The following is a 12,672-nucleotide window of genomic DNA, read 5'->3' as shown; positions in this document are numbered from 1 at the left end:
CGCCTTCTGCTTCCCGCCTGGGCTGCCTGTCCTGGGTACGCACTCCTGGGGAGCCTGCCGCCTGGGCTCCCACATCCGGGCCTCCCTCTGGCTCTCTTCTCGTTAAATCTGTTTCTCTCTCTCTCTTCTCTGTTCTATTTTTCCTTTTCTTTCTCTCTACTTCTATTTCTGTCTCCCTCTTGTCTGTTCTTTTTTTCCTTTGTCTTTCTTTCTACTTCTATTTCTCTCTCCCTCGTTCTTTCTTCCCCCCCCTTGTATCATCATCTCTCATTCTCTCTTCTATCTTTCTACCTTTCTATTTCTTTCATGCCTTTTCTCTGTATCTCCTTTTTGGTCTCTCTCATTTTCTTTTTCTCTGTTTCTCATGGTTCTCTCTTTCCGTCTTTCATTCTCCACCATCTGCTTCTCTGTGTCTCGCTCTCAGTCCTGAAAGTGCAGCAGCTCAGGGATAAGACTGCCCTCACTCAACCTTGGGAAGGTTGGCCCTGCCCCTCTGAGGGCGTTGAGGGAGCCCACTTCAAGCAGGATGGGTGAAGAGGGTGTCCAGGCTGGGGAGGACTGGGGCCTGTCTCCAGGGCTGGGGGGACGGAGGCCTGGCCTTGGAGTGGTAACCCCATCGCACCCCACGTCCTGGTCCAGATTAGCCTCTGTCTGTGCGTTTCTCTCTGTTGCCCACTGGGGTGGGAAGGACGGGGTGCTGGGCTCCACGTTCCCAGGGTTAGCATCCTCTGGCGTGGCAATGCTCGAGAACACTCAAGGTTTGGTGCCCTCATGCCCACCCCCTCTAGGCAGCCAGCTCTTACTATACGAGGCAGACGAGTGAGCCTTCCAGCCAGCTATGCCCCGGCTGCCCGGCACCGTGGGCCTGGCAGGCCTGCTCTTCTGGGCAGGCCAGACGGTGAACACCTTAATGCCCAATGCCACCCTGGCATTGACCCGGACCGAGGGCACAGCCGTATGGCCCCTGAGTGGCCTGGGCGTGCCCCGCTACAGGCGGAAGCGCCACATCTCTGCCCGGGACATGAGTGCCTTATTGGATTATCACAACCACATCAGGGCCAGCGTGCAACCCCCTGCTGCCAACATGGAGCATATGGTGAGTCCCCGTGCCCTCCCCAGTGCCCCTTCCAGCAAACGCCACTCGTCTCAACGTGTCCTGGAAGGGCTGGACTATTCACCAGCCCGGCCCCACAAGCCAGTATCTGGGTGTCTTGACTCTGTGGACAGGGCAGGAATTAGTCTGCCCATTTTAAAGATGAGAACATTAAGGCACTTGCACAGGTCCGAGGGTGAGGGGGAGTCAGAGACAGAGGACAGCTACTGTGCCAGGTGCTCCATATGACCCTGAGGACACACCTCTTCCTTCAGGGTGGGAACTGTCATCTACATTTTCCAAGTAAATAAATTGAGATGCAGCCAGTTAATTTGCCCCAGGTCACCCCATAGGGATTCCAACCCAGGTCTGCCTGCCCCTAAAGGTTGTGGCCTTAACCAACACAATACCCTGCCCAAGAATCTTGGCTCCCCGCTGGGGACCTGCAGCAGGTGGGTGGCTGGAGCTTTCCATGCTATTGTCTCTTTGCCCCAGGCGTGTGATAGACACCCCCAGACTGTCCTCTGCAAGCCTGGGGAGGTGGAGTTTGGAGCTTGAGGGGGGGGGGGTGTCTCAGGCTGGGGAAAACCAGCAGCTGATCATCAGACGAAGCTGGGATGTCTGCGCTCAAAGAGACAGAGCTGGTGGCTGTCACCCCAGCCTCCCAGCAGCCAGATTCCCGGAGTGAAGGTGGGAACCTTTCTCTTTATCACGGCCCCTTCTCTGGGGCCATTGTCCCAAACCAGCCTGGAGAGCCACACTTTCAGCCCACCCACAGATTTCTTTAGGGAAAGAGATTGCCAGTCCAGCCCCTCCAAGACTTGCTACTCAACAGCCTGAAAATTCTTTTGCAGCGTGTCCGCTCACTTACAGACTAACGCTTGTGTAGACTCAGGTACCACGCTAAGCCTCGGGGACGCCGCCCAGAACAGGATGGACGAAAGCCCTTCCCTTATGGAGCTCACATATCAGTGGGGATGACAGAAAACAAACATGAACAACAAAATATACATAGAATATAGTGTCAGGTAGTGATAAGTGGGGAAGGGTGGGAAGAGGAGCAGGAATGGCAGACAGCTGGAGGTGGGGGACACTTATTTGTTCATTGACTGACTCATTCATTTATTAACACAGCAACCGGCACATAAGAAGGCCCTCCATTTTCAAACAAGTGACACATTTATTGAGCACCAGTGTTGTGTGCAAGGCACTCACGGGTGTTTAATTATGGCACGTAGTGTGGACATAGAGCGCTAGATGTCTCACCAGGGACCTCGGGGACAGTCAGTGAGTGTGAGTTTGATGTTAGCATGCTCCTTCCCTCAGTTTACCCCTTTGTAGCATGAAGGACACATTCTCCTGCTTTCCTAGAAGACTGTGAGTCCCACAACTCTGGGGAGATGGTTGTACCCCTCTTTTGGTGCCTCTGTTTTTTCTTCGCTAGCTGGCTTCTGCCCGCAGGACAGACATCCTTGCTCAAGGATATCCTTTCTTTCCCACAGCCCCAAGAACATTCCGGTCCCCTATGTCATAGTCTCACACCCACCAGGGTTGTAATGATTGCTTCAGGTCTCATTTCCTTGCTAGACTATGAGTCCTCCGTGCCTAGAAATACTGCTCAATATCTGCTGAATCAGATAATGCCTCGGAGAATCCCAGGAAGTCAGAACTGAAAGGGAGCTAGTTAGTATTTTTTTACGCGATGTTTTCTTCAGATTATAAAACTTGGAGCATTCATACATTGGAAAATTATGAAGCTGTAATGAAGAAGGAGAAGGGTATTTTCTACATACAGATGTGGAATAATCACCAAGATAACCTATCTTGTTAAGTGAAAAGGAAAGGTGCCAAATAGAATGTCTGTAAAAAAAAAAAAATTAAAGAAAAAAAATATATACACATTTATCTTATACAATTATAAATGAACCATATATAAAAAGGCATATATATATATATATATATATATATATATATATATATATATAGTTAAAATGTGTATACATTTTTTTGGCACCCTATGTATGTGTGTGTATATGCTTGTACAGGTGTGGAGTATTTTGGAAGAGGACACAAGAAACTTCCACTGATGGTTACCTCTAGGGGGCAGGGTGGCTGGAGGGACAGGTGGAGGACAGAGATGAGAGATTTTCCACTTATCCTCCTTTGGATAACTTAACATATTAAACTTGTGCATGTGTTCATTAGTCAACAAAATCTTTGAATTAAATATTTTTAATGTTAAAATAAATACATCTAAAAAATACAATAAATAAGATAAAATACGTTATCTTCCCATCACCCTGGGCTCAGCCACTTCTAAGGACTGCTGAGAACTCGTGGACCAATACCCTGAGACCCCGCTCAGAGCAGAGTGCCCCAGCTTGAAGTCCAATGAGGGACCCTACTAGGTAGGAGTCAGAGACCTGGGTGTGCATCTCGGCTCTGATGAGGACTTGCTGTTGACCTTGAAGTCATAGGCCTTCTCTGAGCCTCAGTTTTCTAAGCTGCTAAGTGGATTTGTTGCAAGGTTCGAAGGGATGGGGGAGTAGTGGCACCAGGTAACTGTGCATCTCTGGACACCACTGTGATGGTGATGGTTGGTCCCCCAGGGAATTTCACGGCCTTTCTTTCCCCAGGTCTGGGACGAGCGGCTGGCCAGGTCTGCCGAGACCTGGGCCACCCAGTGCATCTGGGCCCATGGACCCTCACAGCTGATGAGATACATGGGCCAGAATCTCTCCATCCATTCGGGCCGGTGAGTGACCCTCTGCCCTTCCTTCACTCACTCATTCAATGAGGTCACCAAGCTGGTTGGTGGCAGAGCAACTTTTCCATTCTCCCACCCAGCGTCTTCCATCTTCTCTGCCTCCTCAGCTACCGCTCTGTGGTGGAGCTCATGAAGTCTTGGTCCGAGGAGAAGCGGCACTACTCGTTTCCAGCCCCAAAGGACTGTAACCCCCACTGCCCCTGGCGCTGCAGTGGTCCGGTCTGCTCCCATTATACCCAGGTACCCCTCTGTCGGGACTAAGGGCTGGTGGGAGAACAAATCCTGGTGCCTTAGAGAAAGAATGTGGTGGAACAGAAGTTACAAATGAAACAGAGCCCCCTATGGACTTGCTTTCACATAGTCGGCGTGTTCCCGGAAAGTTGAATTGAGCTGAACTAGCTCTGGTTTTGAGAGTCTTATGTAGGCTGACCTGGTTGTCTGACCTCAGAATAGAGATGTGTGGTCTGACAAGTTCAAGAGTGCTTTTGAATTCAATAGGTCCAAACGTTTTCTAGTATTTTCTGTTGTGTAAGGCTCCCACTATCTTAAAAAAAGAAATGCCAAGGGAAGGTTACAAAAATCATAGTATATTTTGAGTGCTAATATTGAATATGTTAACACACATAAAAATGCAATGCAATATAATGTTGCGAGAAATAGGACAGAAACTTCCAACTGTATGACAGATATTTTCTCTCAGTCCTGTTGGTCTCTCTGTGACTTGTTTGGAGTTAATATCAAAAATCTAAATTTGAGACCCTCTAGGAAATATGAGGCCTAAACCAAATGCCCTTCCTGACATCCCATGAAATAGTGTCTCCATTTTGACAAAGAAGAAACTGAGGCACAGAGTAGTTAAGTGACTTGGTCAAAGTCACACAGCTAGTGAAATTGAGATTCTGACCCAAGACTGTTTAACTCTAAAGTTTGTATTTTAATATCCAACACAACAATGATTTTCAAACAGAGATTACTAGGGGGGAAAAAGAAAACAAAAAAACCCCCATAAAATAGAATGATACAGAAAATATCAGCATATTTCACACATAAGATTAAATATTGGTTCGTAAAACTTCTTTTCCAATTTGTGTGTATGTATGTGTGTGTGCGTGCACACAGGGTAACAATATAAAATGTATTCCTTACTGTTGGTTGTAGTAAAAGAAATACATAAATAAAACAAGTTTTAGAAGCATTATGGCACAATATGCTTCCAGCGCCCTCACTGTGAGACAGGCAGACGTCCCTTAGTACACCCACCCTGAGGCAAGTCCAGGAGCCTCCCAACCCCAAGGAACCCTGGGTCCCATTGATTCCTTCTCATAGCCTCTCTGTGTTTATCCTTCCTCAGATGGTGTGGGCATCCTCCAATCGGCTGGGCTGTGCCATCCACACCTGTGGCAGCATCAGCGTCTGGGGCAGCACTTGGCACCAGGCAGTGTTCCTGGTCTGCAACTATGCCATTAAGTAAGTACAGTGCTGAGACAGGCGGGGCTCTGGGGCAGGAAGGTGGGTCCTGAGGTGGGGTGGGCAGAAGCCAAAGAAAAGGAAGGCACACAGGACATCCCGCCTGCCTCCATTCTAAGTAACCTCAGTACCATACATTGTGGTAGTTTCAGAGTCCATTCATAACCCTTTGCTTTACCCAAATTTCAGAATCAACTGAAATTTGATTTTGGGAGGTAGAGGGCTGAGGCTGGTGGACAGGCAGCGGACAATGTGGCTTTGATCTGCCAGCCAAGTGGGCTTGCAAATGTCTCACTGTCGGATTCGGCCTGCATGGCCATGGACAGGCAGCCCTGGGCAACCACAGGCCTCGTCCTGCAAAGGCAGAGGCAGCCCCTGTAAGCTTATCCCGAGAAACAGAGCAGCCAGGAACACAGGCTCCTTGCAGGCAGGCAGATCCCAAAGGAAAGGAGGGACACAGTGAGCGTGTTAAGCTCGTCAGACTCTTCCAGACTCTCCAGTCAGCTTGGTGAGAGGCAGGTCACAGGTGGTCTTCACAGGCGAGTCTCTTGGAAACATGGAGAAAGGGAAATGGAAGTCCCCATCCAATGAACAGGATACAAACTTGCAAGCATTACAGATCCTTATACAGAATCAAGAACGAATTCTCAGGAAGCATGATATTTAGAGTTCCCAATTATATAATGATAATTGCCTTTTGCTCTCACGTAGTCCTCGACCATTTATAAAATACTCTCACTTTGGTATTTCATTGAAGATATGAAAGAGAGAAACGGAAAAAGGGAGGGACACTGGGAAAATATTTTCCCTTTTTTACAGATTAAGAAATTGAGAATCAGAGATGGTTCAATAATTTACCCAAAGTCCCAAAGCCGAGAAGTAGCAGAGCTGTCTGAAAAACAAGCTTTTTGATTCCAAGTCCTATGTGTGTCTACTATACTATCCTGATGTTCTGGACGTCGTTGGTGGCCTGAACATAAAGTCTTTAGGTATTCATTTGTTAGATGGTCACATCTATCGGCGAAGTAAGGTATTGTAGCCCCGCTTTATCAGGGAAAAATATAACCACCAAATTCCATTACAAACAGCTTAAGGGACTGTTCCAATTTGTTTGCTGGTATATCGAATTTTTGCAGCATTGAGTATGAACAGTATATATTTTTAACTATCGTTAATAAGAGTTTTAGACTCTGGAGTCAAGACTGATAGGGTTTGAATTGCAATGTAACTTAACTTCTCTAGGCTTGTTTCTTCATCTGCAAAATGGATGCTTGTTTTACTCCTAGAGTTATTGAGAGAATTAAACGAGCTGACTCATGACTCATGCAACAACTCCCCACCCCTCTTCCCCCGGGCTCATAAGAAATTCAGGACGTGTGTGGGTTCTTATTGTCATTACCAGACCTGGGTTTCATTCACACTGAGGACTTGGCATAAGTCATTTTAGCTCTCCAGTCCTCTCTTTAAAATAGCAAATGCTTCCTGATCACAGTGCTCTGCTGCCCATGGTACATGGTAAATAAGTGACGGCCATGATTATCAGTAGGTTATAAACTCTTCGAGGGTGGGAAATAGGTCTTACTCATTTCTATATCCTTCCACTACAGTGATGTCAACTCTTGGTTTTTTTAAGCAGTAGAATATTTTTCCAAGTGGTTAAATTAAACAAACAAACAAGCAAAAAAACTGCTCTGATTCCATCACCCCTGGTGTCTTACTCTCCCTACACCCAAATTTCCAGGAGACTTTTTGAAAACTGTATACTCACAACACCTGGCACAAATCCTGACGCCCAGTAGGTGCTCTGGGAGGGTCGCATGGGTGAATGCAAGGGCCCATCTGAAACCAGACGTGTGCACGCTTTTCTAATCACGTTGGCTGGTTTTACTCACAGTCATTCAACAATCACTTGGAGAAAAAAGATTCCATTTCTGCTCACAAAGAGTGTTCATTTGAAGTGTGAGAAAATAAGGTACCGGGACTTACAAAGATAGCTAACGCTATGGGCCAACAAGTAAGAAAGAGCTGGGGGAAGGATTACAGGCCTTGCGAGGAGAAACGGGGAAAAAGAGAAATCTGTGAGCTGGAATGAAAGAGTTGTGTGCTGATGATGTGTGAAAGCTGGATCCACACACCGCGATGCATTCTGAAGTGCCTGGTCGAAAGCAGTAGAAGTGATTCTGTAAACCAGGAGTTGGCCCCTAGCCAAAAGCTGGCCTGCTGCCTGTTTTTGTAAATAAAGTTTTATTGAATCTCTGCCACGCCATTCACTTACATATTCTGTATGGCTACTTTAATGTGATAGAGACTTCTGGCCTGCAAAGCCTCAATATTTGCTATCTGGCCCTTTCCAAAAAAAAATTGCCAACTCCTGCCTAGGGAAACCACTAAAAGTTCTTGAACAGGAGAAGGTGGTGTTCAGCGTTCCTTGTGTTGTTGTTTTGAACAGCTTTATTGAGATAGAATTCACATATCATACAACTTACCCACTGGAAGGTTACAATTCAGTGAGGTTCGGTATATTACATTATTAATTTTTTTTAATTGTGGGAAAATGTATATAACAAAATTTGCCACGTTAGCCATTTTTAAGTGTGTAACTCAGTGGCATTAATTACATTCACAGTGTTTCCAAAACTTTTTCAAAGGCTGTGATCTGTTGAAAGGATGAACTCAGGAGCAGGTGGGATGGATTTGGGATGCAGCCGTTAAAGAAATTAATACTTAGCAGTGGCCATGATGCAAGTTCATGGGCATGTCCCCCCCCATGACTGAATCACACTCATCATCTAATTATTCTAGCTCTCATTTGCACAACATAAGTTAAACATTGTTTTCACATAATTCCTACAAACACCATTTCATTTATTTATTTTATTCAGAGGATAAAAATCAAAGTTCAAGAAATGAGGTGGTTTGGTTTATTCTGTCACCAGCTGGCAGGTGGCAGAATCTAGAACCAGGACCCAAACATAGATCTACTTGAGTTGGGGTTGGGGGGAAGGAATAAGAAAATCAACACTTACTGGGGAGTCACTCATTTGCAAGGCACAGTGCTAGGTGCGTGTACACGTGGCTCCGTTATTTTGTCTTTATTGCATTCCTGAGCTGGAGGGAGGTCTTCTCTTGGTTTTACAGATGAAGAAACGGAGGCTTGCAGCTATGACTTGCTCAGGGTTGCACAGCCAGTCTGTGGTGGTGCTGAGATTTGGAAAGCTGTGTGAAGCTTGCTTCCGTAACTCTCCTCTGTGCCCTGACCCCGTCTTCCGGGGACCTTTTCTCTTCCAGGGGCAACTGGATTGGCGAGGCACCATACAAGATGGGGAGGCCGTGTTCCGCCTGCCCCCCCAGCTACCAAGGCAGCTGCAATAATAACATGTGCTTCTCTGGGCCCAAATCCAACCGGCTTCTGTGGTTCTGAATTTGCCCTGGACTCTGGTGGGCCTCTAGCTGGGCCCTGCCCTCCAAGGGTCCCTCCCCAAAGACCAGGTCAAGAAGCTTTCTTTTTTTAAGACACGAATTGGGCTCACTCTACTCATCTGATTTTTCCCTCCTGATTCCATTTTCTAAATGTCTAGCATGTGCCGGGAAAAAACAACCTCCTTGCCTTCCTCTCTCCTCGGTTGCTTCTTTCTTTCTCCGGCCTCTAGGAAAGTGGCCTGTGTCTTTAATGGACTCAGTTCTCAGGGAGCCAGCTGGAAGGAGCAATGGCAGCAGTGTTTGGACTCTCAGGGCTCAAACTCATTAGTCTTTGTCCATCCAAGAAAAGGTATCTATTAAAAAGTCTTTTGCCAACAACCCACCTTCATTCATCCAATAATAGCCAACCAGCTTCTGGGCAGCCTTTCAGGATCAGTGGTCCCCTTCCTGAGCTGGGAACATTTCAGGTCCAGGCTTTTAAAAAATCATTGAAATTAGCTATGGACACCCCATTCCTAGTTCACGTTACTGGAGCCACCACAGGGCCCAGGACCCCCTTTCACAGACGGGTACCCTGAGGCTCAGTGAAGGGGTGTGCCTTCCTAGGGGCTGCACAGCTTGTCTGCGAAGGCACCCAGGTCAGAGCTGAAGCTCGGACATCCCCTTTAGACCCATCTGAGCACTCAGGACTGAGCGGAGAAAACCAAAGTTGGCCTGAGGGAGCTCGCTTTCAGAGCCTGTCTTTTCTGCTTTCAACCACTTTCTCTGCTTTGGTCTCCCTTTCATCTGCATGTCAGCTCTATCCCTATCTCTCTTGCTCTTTATTTCTCCTGTAAAGTCTTATTCTCATTCCCATTAACCGTTTCCCCTCTCCCTGCCCCACCCTCCCCAGAAACCATTAACACACAAAAGCCCTTTTGTTTCCAGAGATAGTAAAATTTCTCCCTCAGACCTTGCCCTCTATCTGGGGCCCACTCCCTGCCTGGCAGATAGAAACAGTTCCCTTTCCCCAGAGTCTACATTTTTCTGGAAGGAGTGAATTTTCTTCTCTTGGTCATCCCCACCTAGGCCACAACTTGTGCCTGTCAACACCACCAGCGCCACCACTACCACTGTCCCCCTGCCCCCAATAAAGTCCTTTGAGATCCCGTGCAGTGGTTCTTTTTGTCCCTCCCTCTCTCAGCTCCCAGGAAGGAGAGAGGACATTGAGTGGAGGGGAGATGGAGTGAGGGGAAAATCAGCTCGAGAGAAAGACCAAGGGGGGAGATTAATAGCCCCATGGTCCCTGCTTTGCTCCAGGCACATCAGCTAGATCAGTGCACGTGTGCATGTGTGTATATTATTACTCCATTTTACAGATGAGAAAAATGAGGCTTGGGGTGAGTGCCCCTTTTCAAATGCTGGAAATGAGAGAAATAAGAGAAACAAGGACACTGTTGTGAGTTCATTATTCTCATATCCTTTCTACTTTCTTTAGGGTGGGGGTAGTAAAATGTTCTTTCATTTATAGAACAATGGTGATAATTAATGTTAGATATTTAGGACAATTATTAATGTCCTTACATTGGCGTGGGGAAGGCTTGCCAACTCGGTGTCAATTTCCCAAATGTTCTGGAAATTTAAGTGGCACATGACCCCCTGAATTATATGCATGAGGTCGCATAGCTAATAAAAAGCAGATGTGAGATTCTTCTTCATGTGATCCCAAATCCTGTGTCGTTTTGACTGCCCACCTTGCCTTCCTGTGTCCTGGTAATGAGAATAACAACCACTGGTTTTTATGAACTGCGTAGGACACTCTTAGTCTCGTTGAATTGTCACAACTAGCATAAGTGATAGGTAGTTTCTATCCCCATTTTACAGATATAAAAACTGAAGCTGAAGAAACTGGATTTGAATCTGCTCAATAAGACTCAAAAGCCCCTTGTCTTAATCTGTTAATTCTCCAGCCTCTTAACTGATAAGGGAGAAACTCAGGAATTGGACAAAGGTTGAGACAGTTAAGCAAAAAAATGGCACGCAAGGTAGGGTGGCAATTCCAGATGACTTGCTGCGTTTTCCCCATGTCTGATACTGCCTTTGAGAAGAGCCCATGCCAGGAGGGAAATGAGAAAGATGGGCCGGCTCTTGCTGGCTATGCCTTACCTAGGGGTGAAGACCCGGGGTGAGGAAAGTTGTATTTAGTATCCTGGCTTGTTAAACTCTGTTCCAACCAAAGGGAAACTTTTGTTGCAAGAAATCAGTAACAACAGCTTTCAAACCTCTGCAGCATTTTATACTCTTTAAAGGCTTTTATAGCCCAATCTCATTTGATCACTCATTTGCTCATACACCCACCAAGCAAGAGGGTTAAGAGCATAGACTCTGGAGCCGGACTGCTTAGCTACAAGTTGAACTTAGTGTCTGGATGTGCTTGAGTAAGTTACTGTGAGCTCTCAGTCTCACCTGCAAATGGGGACACTAATAATATCTGCTCCTTGAGGTCATTCACAACATGAAACGAATGAATACGTGGGAACCACTTCGAGAAGTGCATTGCACATACAGTAGTGAGTGCTATAAAATTGCCAGTGGTCATTAATATCGGGGTGGGCAAACTGGCTCACAAGCCAAATGCGACTCTCAGCCTGTTTTTGTAAATAAAGTTTTATTGGAACACAGCCATGCTCATTTCTTTATGTATTTTCTATGACTGCTGTCATGCTTCTGTAGCAGACATAAGTAGTCACAAAAGACTGTATGTCTCGCAAAGCCTAAAATATTTACTAACTGGCCCTTTACAGAAAGTCTGTCAACCCCTAAGATTTACAGGGTTCCTGTATTCCCAGAGCTTCTAATTCTAGTGGGACAGTCCAACATTCAACAGAAGACAGATACAAATACACTATTATAATGGAAGGAAGTGCTGCCTAGGAGAAGAACGGGGAGTTACACGAGTGCATTCTAAACTAGAATAGGTCTTCCTGCAGAGGGATGCTTTTTGATGAAGAAGAGAAGCTGGTCACGCTCGGAGGCAGTGATGACAATGAGGGTCAGAAGCTGAAGGAAAGCGCGCATGCAGTATCAGGGACTAAAGAAGACCTGCTGGTTGTTGGGGGGAAAGGCAGTGAGATGACCCTGGGAGCGAGGGAAGGGCCAAATCATGAACAATCTTAGGGCTTTATTGAGGACAATGGGAAGACACAGTGAGATTTTAACAGTGGAATGACACGTCAGATTTGCATTTGAAATGATAATTCTGGCTGCATTAATGGGGGGAAGATTTAACGAGGGTCAGAGTGGATGCTGGGGCCCAAGAAAAAGGCCATTTTGGTAACCCAGGTGAGAAACGAAGGTGGCTTGAACCAAGGCAGTGGCATTGGAAACAGAGAAGTGGATACGTTCTTGAGATGTTTCAGGAAGTAGAATTCAAGGGGACTTTTGTCATGGTTGTGTATAGAGGAAATGGAGTAGGAGAGGGCACCATTTTATTAAGATGAGGAGTACAGCGGAAGGAGTTTTGATGGAAGCAAACAGCAGGAATGCAGTTAGGGGCATATTTGAGATGTCTCTGAAACATGTAAGTGGAGCTATCTAGGAGGCAGTTGGGTATATGAATCTGGGCTCCAGAGGAGAAATTCAGGTTAAAGATACACCATTGAGAGTCACAGGTACATGGATGGTCATTGAAGCCATAGTCATAATGAATGAGATTATGGGGACGAGAGATAATAGGTTGAGAAAAGGGTAAATCTAGAGCTAAGTCCCAAGTGACTCTACTATGTAAGGACAGGTAGAAAACCATGAACTCTCAAGAGACAGAGGAGAAAAAAACAGTCAAGAAGGAAGAAAACCAAAAGACTATGGCAGAATGGATGCGAAGGGAAGAAGTCTTTAAAAGGAGCAGGAGTCAACTGTCAAATCCTGCCGGGGGGCTAGTAAACTG

The 12,672-nt window shown here is 46.3% G+C and overlaps 1 protein-coding gene across 1 annotated transcript in view; it reads left to right on the top strand.

The window, feature by feature from the left end:
* The first annotated feature begins 304 nt into the window (after positions 1-304).
* Positions 305-12,672, top strand: part of R3HDML (R3H domain containing like) — a 51,736-nt gene continuing 39,368 nt past the window's right edge. Inside the window, exons 1-5 of the mRNA XM_019748504.2 lie at positions 305-1,096; positions 3,730-3,848; positions 3,968-4,100; positions 5,212-5,327; positions 8,616-8,816. Coding sequence (XP_019604063.2) covers positions 839-1,096; positions 3,730-3,848; positions 3,968-4,100; positions 5,212-5,327; positions 8,616-8,748 — 759 coding nt within the window. The 5' untranslated portion in view covers positions 305-838 and the 3' untranslated portion in view covers positions 8,749-8,816. The remainder of the gene's footprint in view (positions 1,097-3,729; positions 3,849-3,967; positions 4,101-5,211; positions 5,328-8,615; positions 8,817-12,672) is intronic.

Source organism: Rhinolophus sinicus, linkage group LG13 (assembly GCF_036562045.2).
Source record: "Rhinolophus sinicus isolate RSC01 linkage group LG13, ASM3656204v1, whole genome shotgun sequence".
In the NCBI taxonomy this organism is placed as follows: domain Eukaryota; kingdom Metazoa; phylum Chordata; class Mammalia; order Chiroptera; family Rhinolophidae; genus Rhinolophus; species Rhinolophus sinicus.
This window is presented reverse-complemented; position numbering and strand designations above follow the sequence as displayed.